Raw genomic sequence first — 19,416 nt, forward strand, 5'->3', positions numbered from 1 at the left:
AATACCAAAATTTGGACAGACATTTTTCAAGGGGCGATTTCTAAGGGAGGGGAAAGGAGTTAAATAACAAATAGTGTTGGGAATACTAACACAGCTAAGTTGCTACAAAGAGTACTAGAAAGCAATTTACCAGCAGAAGAAAAGGGTCATTAACAGGGGAATCCAGGTAGTTCTTTGATTATATATCTGTATTCTAAATCCGAGATACACAACTTTCATTATTTGTACTTTGAGAAAATAATTTTAATAATATGGGGAGGGGGGTTAATTTTATTTTACGGGGGCTTTGCCCCTAGTGTGGTACGGGTTCCCACTCCCCCATTGTTTGTTTTTGTTTAAAAAGATATTTTGGGGGATTTCTTCTTTTTGTGGAGGGGGGGGGGGGTGTACCATCTTCAAATAAATAGCTTAAAAGTGCCATTTAAGCTTTAGATAGGCAGACAGACAAACAGACAGACATACATACATACAGACTGACAGATGGACAGAGAGACGGAAAGATGGACAGACAGGCAGACAAACATTCTGTTACTTTAATAAAGAATATCTATGATCTCACCATCTCAATATTCATTCTGTCCTGCTTATTGTGTGCTATAGGATCATAAATAATAGTTACACCATCCTCCTCTAGATAAATTAATAAATAATAGTTGCACCATCCTCCTCTAGATAAATTAATAATAATAGTTGCACCATCCTCCTCTAGATAAATAATAAATGATAGTTGCACCATCATTTAGATAAACTAATAAATAATAGTTGCATCATCTTTCTCTAGATAAATAATAACTGCACCATCCTCCTCTAGATAAATAATAATAGTTGCATCATCTTTCTCTAGATAAATAATAACTGCACCATCCTCCTCTAGATAAATAATAATAGTTGCACCATCCGCCTCTAGATAAATACTAGTTGCTCCATTCTCCTCTAGATAAATAATAATAGTTGCACCATCCTCCTCTAGATAAATTAATAAATAATAGTTGTGCCATCCTCCTCTAGATAAATAATAAATAATAGTTGCACCATCTTCTAGATAAACTAATAAATAAAAGTTACATCATCCTCCTCTAGATAAATAATAAATACTAGTTGCTCCATCCTCCTCTAGATAAATAATAATAACTTCACCATCCTCTTCTAGATAGATAATAAATAAAAGTTGCACCATCCATCTCTAGACGAATTAAAAAATATTATAGTTGCACCATCCTCCTAAAGATAAATTGAGTAGTCATTAATATTAATAGTTGCACCATCCTACTAACTTTGATCTACAGAAGGGGTAATTCAGTTTATCATCATCGGGGATCCGTAATTACAGTTATATGGACATAATCAATAGTAGAGTATGTATTATTTGATAATATATTTGCTAAATGTATAATTTTCGAACAAAAAATCTTCCAAAAATTAATTTAAAATCTTCAAAAAATTTATTTAAAATCTTCAAATTTTTTTTATTTTGGGTGTTGGGTAGCCCTGCAGGGTTAGAGCACCCCAGCTTGTGTTTTAAATAGGAAAACTAAAGTAATCCCTCCCCTTTATTTTTATTTATTTCAATTTTATGGGGTTTAAATGTTCGATATTTTCTTTTAGGAAAACAACAAAATATTAAAATATTATAAAATCATTTAGCGGTTATTGAGATTCTTGGATACAGAGAGACAGAGGACAGAAAAACAATCTATTACTTTTTATATAAGAAAGAATGTTTTTTTTAGAATTTGGATTACCTTCCTTTTTTGGTTCAATTTTTAGAATGGCTGATGATCTGCTTTCTGAAATATAAATTTAATTAGAAGTGCTTTGAGCCTCAGCCTCAAATTTAAACTCGCTTGTGTACAATAAAACAAGGATGACAACATCCATAAGTAGCAAAGCACAAAAATTCGTGAATGGGACTGATCGTTATTGTTGTTTTCTTCAAACGACGGGAAATTTAATTTTGATATCTTTAACTGAAAAAATTTTGAAAATCGGACTAAAAACACCAAAGATATGGGGGAAAATGTAAGAAAATATAAAACAGCCAAAAACCTGCAAAAATGGAGTCTGACCTTTATAGTTGTTTTCTTCAAACGACGGGAAATTTAATTTTGATATCTATAACTCAAAAACTTTTAAAAATCGGACCATAAACATCAAAGATATGGGAATAAATGTAGAAAGTTAAATAATAGCCTAAAACCTGCTGAAAAACCGTCCGACCGCCATTGATGTTTTATAGTTATTTGTGCTCCTTAATGATGGAAATGTTGTCAAAAAATTTTAGCATTCTATCTTCAATAGGAGCTGAGTAAATCCTATTTCCCCCATAGCGTTACGGACGGACTGACGGACATACAAAGTGAATTATAGAGTAGCTGCGCTTCTAAAAATAATTTAGGAATATGATAATTCATCAAATGTATAAAAAACGATGATAACATCAATGAATTTTGATTGGTTGGTTTATTAGATTGAGTGTCAAAACATTTTAACCACTAAATGTAATCTACAGAAGGGAAAATTTTGTTTATTATAATTGGGGATGAACATTAATTTATCGGCCATTGTCTTATCCATCAAAACCCTGTTATAAAAAACAAACATACCAATTGAACTTCGCTTTTCTAAAACCTAAAAAGGAAAAAAAAATAAAAAATTGTATTAAGCAATATAACTATTTGATAGACTATGCCCCTAGAGGCTTCTAGGGGTACTTGTTTTTTAAAAGTTAAATTTTTTTTTTTGTTGGGGGGGGATTAATTTTTTTTCGCGATTTCTCTTCCCCTAAATAATAACAAACCTTCCCATGGGAATCTATAGGGTAAAGGAGAACCATATCGGTTGAGCGGTTATCGAGATCTATCTTTACAGACAGACAAACAAACACAGATCCTGATAGATACAGCTAATAATAAATCCTAAAAAAAGGACCTCCCCCCCACTTAAAAATTTTCTTTTCTAAATTGTAAAAGTGAGGTGTGTCCTCCCCCCCTCCTTCTCCTACCTAAGGTGCCTCTAGAGGCCTCTAGGTGGGGAGCAGCTTATAATAGAAAATAACGTCATACATTAGAAAGGACCAATCATAGGTATACATTTTAACATTGGGCAATTACAACATATGTATACTGGCCTATCATGGGTCATTTGTATTGTATGACGTCATTTCTATATTAGGCACTATAAGCTGCAACCTAGGTAGGTTTAAGAGAGAGGGGACAATGGGCTGTTTATTACACTAGTCCCCAAGGGTTTTTAATATCGTATTCATTGGCTTAACAACTTTGGGGACTTTTACTGACTATCGATTGGTTGGTTTATTAAGTTGAGTGTACATACGTTTCCACCACTAATTTTAATCTACAGAAGGGGTGATTTAGTGTACCATCATTGGGGATGTACATCAATTTATCGGTCATTGTCTTATCCCTTTATATCCCTGAGGTAAAATATATATATTCTTACCAGTTCCCTATCCTTGATACTCCAGGCTAATCTACTCTGGGGTAAAATATATATATTCTTACCAGTTCCCTATCCTTGATACTCCAGGCTAATCTACTCTTAGGTAAAATATATATATTCTTACCAGTTCCCTATCCTTGATACTCCGGGCTAATCTACTCTGAGGTAAAATATATATATTCTTACCAGTTCCCTATCCTTGATACTCCAGGCTAATCTACTCTGGGGTAAAATATATATATTCTTACCAGTTCCCTATCCTTGATACTCCAGGCTAGTCTACTCTGAGGTAAAATATATATATTCTTACCAGTTCCCTATCCTTGATACTCCAGGCTAGTCTACTCTGGGGTAAAATAAATATATTCTTACCAGTTCCCTATCCTTGATACTCCAGGCTAATCTACTCTGAGGTAAAAAATATATATTCTTACCAGTTCCCTATCCTTGATACTCCAGGCTAATCTACTCTTAGGTAAAATATATATATTCTTACCAGTTCCCTATCCTTGATACTCCGGGCTAATCTACTCTGAGGTAAAATATATATATTCTTACCAGTTCCCTATCCTTGATACTCCAGGCTAATCTACTCTGGGGTAAAATATATATATTCTTACCAGTTCCCTATCCTTGATACTCCAGGCTAGTCTACTCTGAGGTAAAATATATATATTCTTACCAGTTCCCTATCCTTGATACTCCAGGCTAGTCTACTCTGGGGTAAAATAAATATATTCTTACCAGTTCCCTATCCTTGATACTCCAGGCTAATCTACTCTGAGGTAAAATATATATATTCTTACCAGTTCCCTATCCTTGATACTCCAGGCTAATCTACTCTGAGGTAAAATATATATATTCTTACCAGTTCCCTATCCTTGGTACTCCAGGCTAATCTACTCTGAGGTAAAATATATATATTCTTACCAGTTCCATATCCTTGATACTCCAGGCTAATCTACTCTGAGGTAAAATATATATATTCTTACCAGTTCCCTATCCTTGATACTCCAGGCTAATCTACTCTGAGGTAAAATATATATATTCTTACCAGTTCCCTATCCTTGATACTCCAGGCTAATCTACTCTGAGGTAAAATATATATATTCTTACCAGTTCCCTATCCTTGGTACTACAGGCTAATCTACTCTGAGGTAAAATATATATATTCTTACCAGTTCCATATCCTTGATACTCCAGGCTAATCTACTCTGAGGTAAAATATATATATTCTTACCAGTTCCCTATCCTTGATACTCCAGGCTAATCTACTCTGAGGTAAAATATATATATTCTTACCAGTTCCCTATCCTTGATACTCCAGGCTAATCTACTCTGAGGTAAAATATATATATTCTTACTAGTTCCCTATCCTTGGTACTCCAGGCTAGTCTACTCTGAGGTAAAATATATATATTCTTACCAGTTCCCTATCCTTGATACTCCAGGCTAGTCTACTCTGAGGTAAAATATATATATTCTTACCAGTTCCCTATCCTTGATACTCCAGGCTAATCTACTCTGAGGTAAAATATATATATTCTTACCAGTTCCATATCCTTGATACTCCAGGCTAATCTACTCTGAGGTAAAATATATATATTCTTACCAGTTCCCTATCCTTGATACTCCAGGCTAATCTACTCTGAGGTAAAATATATATATTCTTACCAGTTCCCTATCCTTGATACTCCAGGCTAATCTACTCTGAGGTAAAATATATATATTCTTACCAGTTCCCTATCCTTAATACTCAAGGCTAGTCTACTCTGAGGTAAAATATATATATTCTTACCAGTTCCCTATCCTTGATACTCCAGGCTAATCTACTCTGAGGTAAAATATATATATTCTTACCAATTCCCTATCCTTGATACTCCAGGCTAATCTACTCTGGGGTAAAATATATATATTCTTACCAGTTCTCTATCCTTGATACTCCAGGCTAATCTACTCTGAGGTAAAATATATATATTCTTACCAATTCCCTATCCTTGATACTCCAGGCTAATCTACTCTGGGGTAAAATATATATATTCTTACCAGTTCTCTATCCTTGATACTCAAGGCTAATCTACTCTGAGGTAAAATATATATATTCTTACCAGTTCCCTATCCTTGATACTCCAGGTTAATCTACTCTGAGGTAAAATATATATATTCTTACCAGTTCCCTATCCTTGATACTCCAGGCTAATCTACTCTGAGGTAAAATATATATATTCTTACCAGTTCCCTATCCTTGATACTCCAGGCTAATTTACTCTGAGGTAAAATATATATATTCTTACCAGTTCTCTATCCTTGATACTCCAGGCTAGTCTACTCTGAGGTAAAAAATATATATTCTTACCAGTTCCCTATCCTTGATACTCCAGGCTAATCTACTCTGAGGTAAAATATATATATTCTTACCAGTTCCCTATTCTTGATACTCCAGGCTAATCTACCCTGAGGTAAAATATATATATTCTTACCAGTTCTCTATCCTTGATACTCCAGGCTGATCTACTCTGGGGTAAAATATATATATTCTTACTAGTTCCCTATCCTTGATACTCCAGGCTGATCTACTCTGAGGTAAAATATATATACTCTTACTAGTTCCCTATCCTTGATACTCCAGGCTAATCTACTCTGAGGTAAAATATATATATTCTTACCAGTTCCCTATCCTTGGTACTCCAGGCTTATCTACTCTGAAGTATAATATATATTCTTACCAGTTCCTTATCCTTGATACTCCAGGCTAATCTACTCTGAGGTAAAATATATATATTCTTACCAGTTCTCTATCCTTGATACTCAAGGCTAATCTACTCTGAGGTAAAATATATATATTCTTACCAGTTCCCTATCCTTGGTACTCCAGGCTTATCTACTCTGAAGTATAATATATATTCTTATCAGTTCTCTGTCCTTGATACTCCAGGCTAATCTACTCTGAGGTAAAATATATATATTCTTACCAGTTCTCTATCCTTGATACTCCAGGCTAGTCTACTCTGAGGTAAAATATATATATTCTTACCAGTTCCCTATCCTTGATACTCCAGGCTAATCTACTCTGAGGTAAAATATATATATTCTTACCAGTTCCCTATTCTTGATACTCCAGGCTAATCTACCCTGAGGTAAAATATATATATTCTTACCAGTTCTCTATCCTTGATACTCCAGGCTGATCTACTCTGGGGTAAAATATATATATTCTTACTAGTTCCCTATCCTTGATACTCCAGGCTGATCTACTCTGAGGTAAAATATATATACTCTTACTAGTTCCCTATCCTTGATACTCCAGGCTAATCTACTCTGAGGTAAAATATATATATTCTTACCAGTTCCCTATCCTTGGTACTCCAGGCTTATCTACTCTGAAGTATAATATATATTCTTACCAGTTCCTTATCCTTGATACTCCAGGCTAATCTACTCTGAGGTAAAATATATATATTCTTACCAGTTCTCTATCCTTGATACTCCAGGCTAATCTACTCTGAGGTAAAATATATATATTCTTACCAGTTCCCTATCCTTGATACTCCAGGCTAATCTACTCTGAGGTAAAATATATATATTCTTACCAGTTCCCTATCCTTGATACTCCAGGCTAATCAACTCTGAGGTAAAATATATATATTCTTACCAGTTCCCTATCCTTGATACTCCAGGCTAATCTACTCTGAGGTAAAATATTTATATTCTTACCAGTTCCCTATCCTTGATACTCCAGGCTAATCTACTCTGAGGTAAAATATATATATTCTTACCAGTTCCCTATCCTTGATACTCCAGGCTAATCTACTCTGAGGTAAAATATATATATTCTTACCAGTTCCCTATCCTTGATACTCCAGGCTTATCTACTCTGAGGTAAAATATATATATTCTTACCAGTTCCCTATCCTTGATACTCCAGGCTAATCTACTCTGAGCACTGTCGATACAACTTCTATCACCCTGCGAACAAAGGGATAGTTGCACGAAATGTATTTGAACTTAATTTCGTTAACCGCATATTTTTTCCTAGTTATTGGGTTAAACTACATATATATTGCATATATATGCCATATAAATGTAGTTTAACCAATCAATCTGGAAAAAATATGCGGTTCACAAAAATAAGGTAAAATGCATTTTGTGGAACTATCCCTTTACAAAATCATGGATCTCCATAAATTGATGTTCATTAACCCTTAACGGTCGGGGGGGGGGGGGCGTTGAACGCCCCCCCATCAGGTTTTTTCTATCTCATTTTCTGTGTGTGAAAGATGAAGAGCCCAAACTGCTTGACTTTTTAAGTATGGGTATGACACATACTGAGAGTTGGAATTTTTGGAATATCTACATCCTGGCGGGCACAGGATGCCAGCAAACCTGGCAGGGTCATCCAGGTAAAGAACAAAAATATTTTTTTGACTTAAACAAAGCATTTTATCTTACCAAAATACTAAAATATCCTCTAGTAGTACATCCTCATATTAAATACAGGTGTTCAAGTCAATTTCATGTTCCAGGTATGATACTGCAGGTCCTGATCCTCCAGGCTTCCAGAAGTCTTTAAAATGCTCCTGTGGCCGCAATTTTTGACTTAGAGACTTCAAATTTTAAACTTAAGCTTTTCTGACATGTCTACATAATGTATTAAAATTTCATAAAGATCCGCCGCCGTTTTCCTGCCGACCGCCGACTGCGGCGGCTGGCAGCTGCCAAGTACAGCTGCGGCCGCTGAAACTTATATTTTGATATTTCAAATATAAATTTTACATAAAAATAAACATTTTCTGAAAAAAAAAATTTCTTCTAGCTTTAAAAATAAAAAAATTACAGCCGTTTGAAATTTTTAAGTAAAAAAGGACCTAAAAACAAAGGTTGTTAAATAAAAGGGTGAAGGAAGCGAAAATTGACCTTGACTTACTTAAGGTCGGAAATTCATCATAACATAGGGGACTTGCAAAAAAATTTGTAGCCCTCTAGCTCTAATAGGAACTGAGATAATGAGGGGGGGGCGTTGAACGCCCCCCCCCCCCCCCGACTGATTAAGGTGCAGCAAGGGGCCCGACTGTTAAGGGTTAACGATGATTATACAAAAAAGTAACCTTTCTTTCAATTAAAATTAGTGATTAGTCCCCAATGTTTGTTAGCTAACGAATAAGAAAACATTATTATGAAATTTTGGGGACTAGTGTAATAAACAGCCCATTGTCCATTCTCCATAGGTTCTAGTCTAGACCCCATTTCATCAGACTAAAGATATTTAAAATGATTTTTCTGCGTGGCATTAACAGTAATAGAGTATGAAGAATGTCTTGGCCCATAAACAGGCGCAATTTATTACCATGAACAGCGAGTTAGGACTTCCAGACAATGATCGTGCAATCAAAGGGTTGGTTGACTGTTGGGATTTACTTAACCTAATATCCATCTATAATACGTATATATATAAAGTATATAGTCTGTCCGTCCATCTGTCTGTCCCTTAAGATCTCGGTAACCACTGAACCGAATGGATTCTACTCTTCAGGGTATAAACCTACTGATCATGTGGTGGTTTTAAGCTATTTTCTTGGGGGATTGGACACCCCAAACCCCCCAAAAAATGGGGAAAAGTCCCTAGAGGCTAGGGGCGAAACCGCGAGTGAGTGATATAGCATTAAGTTCGGCAAAGGTTTCACACAAAATGCCTTCTAAGAAATAATTAAATCCCCCTCCCCCCTTCTTTATTTCTTTTATAAATTGAAAATAAGTGGAATAAGTGCCCTAACTCTACTGGGCTACTTAGTACCCAAGACAACCTAACCTAACCTATATAGATTATTTACGGTATACCCCCCCTCCCCCACAAAGAAAAAAAGGCTTGGATGTATTTTTATGCATCCTGTATTACTTTTAAAAGCTTAGAATAGTTATTTATCGCATCGTATCATAGACAGATTTTCGAGGGCAGAAAAATGATAACTTAAAGGATTAATTCCGGCTTTGTTAGCCTTGAGGGGCCAAAGGACCGGATCATCAAAACTGGCATTATTCTTATGCTTATTCATTTTACTATTTGTAGAAAATTGTCTTTAATACGATTTGATACATGATTGTTCAGTATGGCTGAGAACCGGTTTTATGTTGCATTGAAGTCTCTAGGCGAATTTTTTATAATTTCTCTTTGGAGGGTTGTGGTACCCTCCCCCCAAATAGTTATAAACCTTCCCAGGACCTATGAGAAGCTACCCTGTTAAGGAGAACCCGATCGGTTCAGCGGATAGCGAGATCCTTCGGTACACACAAACAGACAGACAAACAGTCAGACATCCTGTTACTTTATTATAGCATGGAGATCGGACATTATCTAACTAAAATATTTTTCATTGTTCAAAATCTTTAAAATTATTTTCTAAGCTGTAGTTATATTTTTACCTGTTTATCACTGATATTGCTATTTTGTCTGTTCAAACTAAAATAATGAAAATTATGTTGATGAACATCAAGGGAGGGAGGGGACATTGCATTTAAAATCATACTAGTAACCAAAGTTTTATAATCATATTTTCGCAGGGATCTAAAGGGATTAGACAAATACTATAAATTGATGTACATACATCCCAAAAATACCTGTCCCTGTAAATTACAATTATTGGTTGAACTGAACACTCAACTTAATAAACCAACCAACCAAAGTCCCCAAAGTTGTTAAGCCAACGAATAAGAAAACGTTGAAAAATAGCAAAATTTTATTTTCTTATCTGTGGTTTCTGTAATTTTTATTAAATTTTGATTCATGAACTAACAATGTTTCAATTTTTCAACCATGAATGTGCAGAAGGAGTAATTTGTTTTATTTATCAAGATTTGGTATGTACATTAGTTTATCTTCCACTGTCTTATCTCTGGATCATACTGGTCCAGCAGTTAGCCAGATCTTTGGGAACATACATACAGACATCTAAACACTTTTATTTTAATCAATTATAGTAATTTTAAATTTTAATAATGATAATACCTGAATGTTTTGCTTATAGCTGATACTATGCTTTCTCTTGCACTATATATAAACAAATAAATAGATAGATGGATGGATAGATTGATAGATAGATTGATGAAGGATAGATATTTTAATGGATGTATAGATTGATATATAGTTAATTTGATGGATAGATGGATGGATAGATAGATGGATGGATGGAAGAATAGATGGATGGATAGATGGATGTATAGATGGATAGATAGATGGATGCATAGATGGATTGATAAATGGATAGATGGATAGGTGGATGGATAGATGGATGGATAGATGGATGGATAGATGAATAAATAGATGGATGGATAGATGGATGGATAGATGGATGGATAGATGGATGGATAGATGGATGGATAGATGGATGGATAGATGGATGGATAGATGGATGGATAGATGGATGGATAGATGGATGGATAGATGGATGGATATATAGATGGATAGATGGATGGATAGATGAATAAATAGATGGATGGATAGATAGATGGATAGATGGATGGATAGATAGATAGATAGATGGATGGATAGATGGATGGAAAGATGTATGGATAGATGGATGGATAGATGGATGGATAGATGGATGGATAGATGGATGGATAGATGGATGGATAGATGGATGGATAGATGGATGGATAGATGGATGGATAGATGGATGGATAGATGGATAAATAGATGGATGGATAGATGGATGGATAGATGGATGGATAGATGGATGGATAGATGGATGGATAGATGGATGGATAGATGGATGAATAGATGGATAGATAGATGGATGGATAGATGGATGGATATATAGGTGGATAGATGGATGGATAGATGAATAAATAGATGGATGGATAGATAGATGGATAGATGGATGGATAGATAGATAGATAGATGGATGGAAAGATGTATTGATAGATGGATTGATAGATGGATAGATAGATGGATGAATAGATGGATGGATAGATGGATGGATAGATTGATGGATAGATGGATAGATGGATGGATAGTTGGATGGATAGATGGATGGATAGATGGATGGATAGATGGATGGATAGATAGATGGATAGATGGATGGATAGATGGATGGATAGATGGATGGATAGATGGATTGATAGATGGATGAATAGATGGATGGCTAGATGGATGGATAGATGGATGGATAGATGGATGGATAGATGGATGGATAGATGGATGGATAGATAGTGGATAGATGAATGGATAGATGGATGGATAGATGGATGGATAGATGGATGGATAGATGGATGGATAGATGGATGGATAGATGGATGGATAGATGGATGGATATATGGATGGATAGATGGATGGATAGATGGATGGATAGATGGATGGATAGATGGATGGATAGATGGATGGATAGATGGATATTTGGTGGATGGATGGATAGATGGATGGATAGATGGATGGATAGATGAATGGATAGATGGATGGATAGATGGATGGATAGATGGATGGATAGATGAATGGATAGATGGATGGATAGATGGATGGATAGATGGATGGATAGATGGATGGATAGATGGATGGATAGATGGATGGATAGATGGATGGATAGATGGATGGATAGATGGATGGATAGATGGATGGATAGATGGATGGATAGATGGATGGATAGATGGATGGATAGATGGATGGATAGATGGATGGATAGATGGATGGATAGATGGATAGATAGATGGATGGATGAATAGGAAAATTAATGAATTGATTGATGGATAGACAGATAAATAGATAGATGGATTGATAGAAAAATTAATGAATTGATTGATGGATAGAAAAATGAATAGAGAGATGAATAGATAGATGGATTGATATATAGATAAATAAATTGGAATCAGTTAAGAAATCTACATATTAAAATTGCAGACATATATCTAGAATAAAAGCCGTGAAAATCACCTGGGGTTATGATTGAAGGATGTGTTCAAATCGACAGCACCTGCAATAAAAAAAATATTTACTGCATTCGAAGGAGTTAGTTGACTTTGTGTACTTGATTGATTGATTGAGTCAGTATGTCAGTGTCCAAACTTTGCAACCAATATTTTTATATACAGATGGAAGCACATTAAAGGATCAAAGAACTTTGTCTTATTTCTTAATATCCCTGAAACCCACCTTGTTTAGCAGAGCTGACAAACCATGGAACCTGCTGAAATACATTACCACTGAAAGAAAAAAAAACAATAAAATGTAGAAGATTTACAATTTACATTCCTACTTTTGACCAAAAAGAACATAGTGTAGTAATTTTAGCCAATAAGAACATAATATAGGATTAGTCACATAATTGGACAAATAAAAGAACATTGTAAGATTAATTTTAAAAGAAGGTGTATTAACTTTTTTACTTTTTATTTAAGATAGCTAGCTGGTTCTTTTAGTAAGTAGTAGATGTAAAATTTTTCATAGAATTCAGATATGTAAACGGTTTTTTTGTAGACCTCTTATTTTTTAAGTAATTTAATTTTTTTTTTAAATTAAGTCGATTTTAAGGTACTAAAATGCAACAATAAAAAGAAAAAAAATGGCCATTATGAACAAAAATAGTAAGATCTTTAATTTGAATTAGAAAAATATTACAAATCCATTCTAAGCAAAATTGAAATAAAAAGTTTACAATATAGTTTATAAACTACAATAAAAGGAATTATATAAAAATATTATATTATATTATACAGGCAATCACCTTATTTTTTTAATTGAGAATAAAAATGGGAAGGGGGTAAAAAGGGGGTAACTAGGGGATGACGAAAGTGTTGCCTGTACAACAAAATACAATAGGCCATTTTTTCATTTTGTATTTTTTTACTTTTTTTCAATTTTGCTTACAATGGATTTGTAATATTTTTCTGATTCTAAAGGTATATATGAACCCATATTTTTTTTACCTGTGAAATGATAAAATTAAGTTAAAAGTTTTTATTTTCGTGGGTTTAAAAAAATAAATTTTTTCAATAATTACCTGACAAAATTCAAAAAGTAAGGTGTCAAATTAAAGATCTTACTATTTTTGTTCATGATGGCCATTTTCTTCCTTTTTTTTTGTTGCGTTTAGTACCTGAAAATCGACTTAATTTAAAAAAAAAAATTAAATTACTTATAAAATAAGAGGTCTACAAAAAAAAACGATTGCATATCTGAATTCTATGAAAAATTTTACATCTACTACTTACTAAAAGAACCGGCTAGCTATAAAAAAAAATAGTTAAAACGCCTTCTTTGGACAAATAGGAATCCAGTGTAAGATCAATCCCATAATTGGACCAATAGGAGTTCAGTACAGGATTAAACTCATAAAATTGTGTCTTAACCCGTCTAGGGTTATAAATATATAAGTTAGAGAGAGAAAGAAAATGGGCTCTTTATTACACTAGTCCCCAAAGTTTTACAATAACGTTTTCTAGGGCTTAACAATTATGGTGACTTTTAATGGATTTTGATTGGTTGGTTAATTAAGTTGAGTGAACAAAGAGTTCAACCACTAATTTTAATCTACAGGAAGGATAATTTTGTGTCATCATTGGGAATGTACATATATCAATTTATCAGCCATTGTCTTCTCCCTTTAGATCCCTGTCTATAAGTAGTGAGGCTCTTAAAAATACTATTAAGAACAATTAATCAAACCAATTAAGATACTGTGGTATGCGGCAACTCTGGGCCATGCAGAAACCAAGACATTATAGTGATGCTACGCACCCAGCTAAATCCTGTTATTCTACAATTGTAAAGCCACCTGCGAATATGTCAGATAACAGTATTGATTTCATCTCTCAGTTGTCCTGTAAGTGGAGGGAGGGGTGTTACCCCTCCCTCTCCCTTCTTAAGCACCAGAACCTTTCCCTTCAACCACCAAGTTATCAGCACCACCTCAGCCCTGAGGATAAAGGATCTAAGCCTTCCCTCACCGGATAGAATCACCCCCACACAGACTGTTGTTGTCACAGTAATCATCAAACCTTCCCTTTTAGTACCCAGACCTACCACTCAACCCCTCTATGCTTATCTACCTATTGTGCTGTTCCATGGGCTATCCTGCCTCCCCCGGACAGGGATAGCCATCTACCTAACCATTGCAACTATCTATGTTTTACTTGTATGATTTACCTTTAACTATCTTTATTCCTAATCCATATGTATTTATATTATGTTGTACAACTTTAGTAACCCTTAGACCCTGAATAAAGAAACAACTGAATAGACCCTGTTTATTATTTAGTGATTGCTAGAGAAGCGTAGCTTCTCTATAGTATAGGTGTCCACGTCTGTTCACACTGCCGTAGTCATTTGAACTCTGGTGTCTGCCATTTATCCTAGGCGGATACCACAACTTTTGGTGACAGCTGTGTGAGATTACGGCAAACCACAAGTGTAGAGCAGACGCGCAGCTGAGGCTAAGGTACTCCCAGCAGTGAAACTGGCAAAACTGACACAAGCAACCTGAATTACCCACCCTGGATAGCAAGGTCTAACTCTGCATCCGGCAGTTGTGGAAGTGAAACCTAGTGAAAGACCACTAAGTGTGGCGGAACCCGAGCTGCGGAGAGTAGCGAAATCGGACGAGAGACTGCGGAGAGCAGCGAAACTTGACGGAGAACCGCGAGAAGCGCCGACATCTAACGGAGAATTGAGCGCTCAAGGGCTGAAACAGGCCTGCGGACGAGCTGAAACAGGCCAACTAAGTGTAAACGGCTGAAAATAGGCCAACATTTACTGCAAGAGATAGCAGGATTTGAACCAGCGGCGCTGCAGGAAGGGACATTCCCTGCCGCCACCAGCCGGATTCGGATACACGGCGCTGCAGGACGGGACATTCCCTGCCGCCGACAGGCTGAAACAAGCCAAATAGCTGCGAGCTGCGAGCGAATATACGAGTGTAGTGTACCAAGCAGAAGAAAAACTACGTTAACTCCAAGTATCCTGAGAGGCTACAGCGCAGCCACCCATCTAGAAAAACAGATATTATATCACATTGTAGGGATTACCACCCTAGTGTGAAGGCTGAACAATAGATTTATGAGCAAGGATTGGTAAACAAATTTGTTGTGTATTGTGATAAAACTAAAAATAGAACAGGCTTGGTAAGCAAATCTGTTGTGTATTGTGATAAAGCCAAAAATAGAACCTAGATGTAATATAACAATGCATTGATAAACCATCTAACCCCCCAAGCCTTCAGCACAACAAATACACCCCTTATTCCAACGGAAGGGGAGGGGCCCACCATCCATTGAAGAAAATACAATCGAGGTGACATAACAATAAGCTCAGGATTAAGGAAAAGGCACAATTACCTCACAACCAAGTTACTTCAAACCTGTAACACCCCCCTCCCCATAGGGGGGGAACGGACGGTTTTACCCCGTCCCCTCACACGCTCCCCCCCCCTCCTACCCACACTTAAATAAGTCCGCCCACGGTGTGGAGATAGCGACCGGGAGAACAGAGCGCCATTTACGGGTTGCAGAGCTTAGGACGCAACAAAAAAATTCAACGGAAAAAGAGAGATCAAGCGGACCAATGAGAAAGCAGATTGAGGGATAGACGCGCGTTTTACCTGTGTGCACACTCTGACGGCGCGTAGGCGCGTTGCAAGAAAAGGGGATTTCACACACACACACACACACAGGAGAGGGGCCACTCTATAGCATACAACAGAGATATTTTTTTAGAAGAAAAACTTGCAAGCTCCTCCCTCCCTATCTACAGTGTGATAAGGAAAACTAAATCAGTTCCTTAGACCAGCTCAGACCCTCAACATTTTCCTAGCTCTGCCGACCCTACTTCAAAGCTGAGTGGCTAGTGAACAAAATATATGTATATATAAATACCTAAGTGTTAACAACTCAATACTAAGTTGTGCAGCAACAAAGTGATAAATAGTGTTGTTTTTTGTATCATGGTTGCAAGTAAGTGAATACTAACCTCACCATACAACACTGGAGACTGATATGGTAACTTAACGAAAGTACGCCCACCCTGTGGAAATAGCCTGACTTGATGCCCCACACTGGGCAGTGGTGGTGTGTACCTTGACCATAGACCCTCATAGTTGTGAACTATGTACAGAGGAAGCGTGATTTTTTTTGGAGCAAGGAGGAAAGCTAGCTAGCTCTGCGGATATTCCTATACACGTATATATATATGGGAGTGTAGCCATATATAGATAGCCTACATATCCATATATCTACTAGCGGATACGCTCCTAGAGACATCTATGGACACCTAACATATTCCCTTTTATCTCTAAGCTAAGATCCGCTGGTTATCACAGAAATCAAGAGCTATACTGGAAAGGAGAACAACTCAGGCTCAACAGTTAAACAAGACGCTGGCACCAACAGACCAACCCCCTGCTACTTATCATGGGGACACTCCAGCCACCGAAACTCTTGAGCCAGGAGGACAGAGCCTACGGCTACGTGGACTACCACCCTAATTACACAGCTATAGTATCTATAATAGGGGTGAGCCGGCTCGAGCCTCCTTGCGGCGCGGCTACTCTACTCTGCTCCTATATCTACAAGATGAGAAATTGCCAGCCCCTAGTCCGACGCTGGTGCCTGGGGCAACAACCGTCGCCGCCACTGAGAGACCTGGACCCCCGTGAAGACTGGGGGGTGCTATCCAGCGCCCCCACGCTGGTGCCTGGGGCGACAACCGTCGCCGCCACCGAGATACCTGGACCCCGGAACGAGCCCGCAGCCCCAGAGGAAGGGGTGACACCCGTCACCCCCAGTCAGCCAGAGCCCCCAGCCAGCAGGGAGAGTCCAGCTGTCCCTCACCCTCAACTGCGTCCAGCTGTCTACCTCCCTCAACCAAGCCAGGGTAATTGTATTGCATTGGTGTACCAGGAAGTTTGTGCTGGGTCAAACTTGCCTGCGCCCCCTGCCTCTGCCCCAGGAACCAGGATATCAGCCATTACCAGCCAAACTGAAGAAGCTTTGACCGCTGCCTGGGGAGTAACTCAACTAGATGCACCAAGTGCCGAGCCTAACCATAGAAGTAGAGGATCCCCAACAATTATGTCTACCCAAGATGGAGACGATGTGCCTGGACACCTTCAGGCTAGGGGAGGAAATCCGGAGCCTTGTGCCTCCAGTCCACCAGCAGCAGTGGCCGTGGATTGGCCTGTCCCCCAGCCAACTAGAGCGGAGCCAACCTTGCAGATCCAAGACAGCCTCCGGCACAGGGGATGGACTGTTACCTTCCCCTACCCTGCAGGTCTGACTGCCATGCACCACCCTGCCAATGTCCAGGATGAGCCTGAGGGAGGCAACGTTCCTACAGTATGGCAACCACCACCTGCCCGCGTTGACAGAGACCCTGGAAGCCGAATGAACCTGACCAGCCCCGAGGGCGAAGAAGCTGCGCCTGCATCCAGTAGCCAGCCTGCCAGCAGCAAGGTGACCAACAAGATGGAGACCACCAGCCCAGTAGAGAAACCTGAAGAGGTGTATACCAGGCGGCTGTTGGTCCAAGCCCCCTCATGTGCTGTGCCACCCCTGGAGGTTGCCAGGGTGGCCTCAGAGGTACACATCCAACGGCCAGAACATCCAACCGGACCAGCTACTCCAGCAGATATAGCAGATTCCGTTCGACCTGGGGAGGGCTGGAGTCTACCACCGTTCAGCAGCTGGTGTCCTGGCAGACCCATTCCACAAGGACAACAAACTGAAGGCCTCAACCACTGTCGGAAGTCTGGCGGTGCAGACAACCCCTCCCAGCCTTCCGAGGGGAGAGTTGTGGTATGCGGCAACTCTGGGCCATGCAGAAACCAAGACATTATAGTGATGCTACGCACCCAGCTAAATCCTGTTATTCTACAATTGTAAAGCCACCTGCGAATATGTCAGATAACGGTATTGATTTCATCTCTCAGTTGTCCTGTAAGTGGAGGGAGGGGTGTTACCCCTCCCTCTCCCTTCTTAAGCACCGGAACCTTCCCCTTCAACCACCAAGTTATCAGCACCACCTCAGCCCTGAGGATAAAGGATCTAAGCCTTCCCTCACCGGATAGAATCACCCCCACACAGACTGTTGTTGTCACAGTAATCATCAAACCTTCCCTTTTAGTACCCAGACCTACCACTCAACCCCTCTATGCTTATCTACCTATTGTGCTGTTCCATGGGCTATCCTGCCTCCCCCGGACAGGGATAGCCATCTACCTAACTATTGCAACTATCTATGTTTTACTTGTATGATTTACCTTTAACTATCTTTATTCCTAATCCATATGTATTTATATTATGTTGTACAACTTTAGTAACCCTTAGACCCTGAATAAAGAAACAACTGAATAGACCCTGTTTATTATTTAGTGATTGCTAGAGAAGCGTAGCTTCTCTATAGTATAGGTGTCCACGTCTGTTCACACTGCCGTAGTCATTTGAACTCTGGTGTCTGCCATTTATCCTAGGCGGATACCACAATACAACGAGAAAATTTTATTGTTAATCTTCAAACATCAAACTTTATTATCTATCTATCAGATTGGTACCCAAAGTTTTATAACAATGTTATCTTAATCGTTAGCTTTGGCTTTTTGAATTGAATTGAATTTTTTATGGCAAAGCCCAAATTGTGTTAAAGTTATGTAAAAAATTATCTATGTGACGTAATAAAAATGTTGGATTATCCATCTCTTTTTAAAAGAGGTTTTCTTTCTCACTTCTCCTCTCATCTCTCTCATTTTATTACGTCACGTGGATCATTTTTAACACAATTTTAACACAATTTGGGCTTTGCCAATTTTGATTGGCTGGTTTCAGACTAGTAGAGTTCAAAGTTTTCAACCAATAATTTTGATGTACGGAATGGATAATCAACAATTAATCGTGCAATGCCTTATCCCTTAAAATCGCTGTAAAACTTACTCTATAGGCTCCATTATTCCAACATCATTCTATCTAAATAATGATTATACATGGATT

At 37.8% G+C, this 19,416-nt stretch overlaps 1 protein-coding gene across 1 annotated transcript; it reads right to left on the bottom strand.

Moving 5' to 3' along the window:
* Window positions 1-437: 437 nt before the first annotated feature.
* LOC145307372 (uncharacterized) lies at window positions 438-19,416 on the bottom strand. Its single transcript, XM_080149756.1, has 9 exons — window positions 19,360-19,416; window positions 12,596-12,645; window positions 12,377-12,416; window positions 10,460-10,501; window positions 9,877-9,913; window positions 7,360-7,425; window positions 2,604-2,628; window positions 1,743-1,787; window positions 438-630 (listed from the first exon to the last, which is right to left on the bottom strand). Exons 1-9 carry the CDS (start codon window positions 19,371-19,373, stop codon window positions 548-550), a joined length of 402 nt encoding a protein of 133 aa, XP_080005882.1. The 5' UTR covers window positions 19,374-19,416; the 3' UTR covers window positions 438-547.

The sequence above is a fragment of the Acartia tonsa genome, chromosome 15 (assembly GCF_053477335.1).
Source record: "Acartia tonsa isolate MP-2025a chromosome 15, ASM5347733v1, whole genome shotgun sequence".
Classification (NCBI taxonomy): Eukaryota; Metazoa; Arthropoda; class Copepoda; order Calanoida; family Acartiidae; genus Acartia; species Acartia tonsa.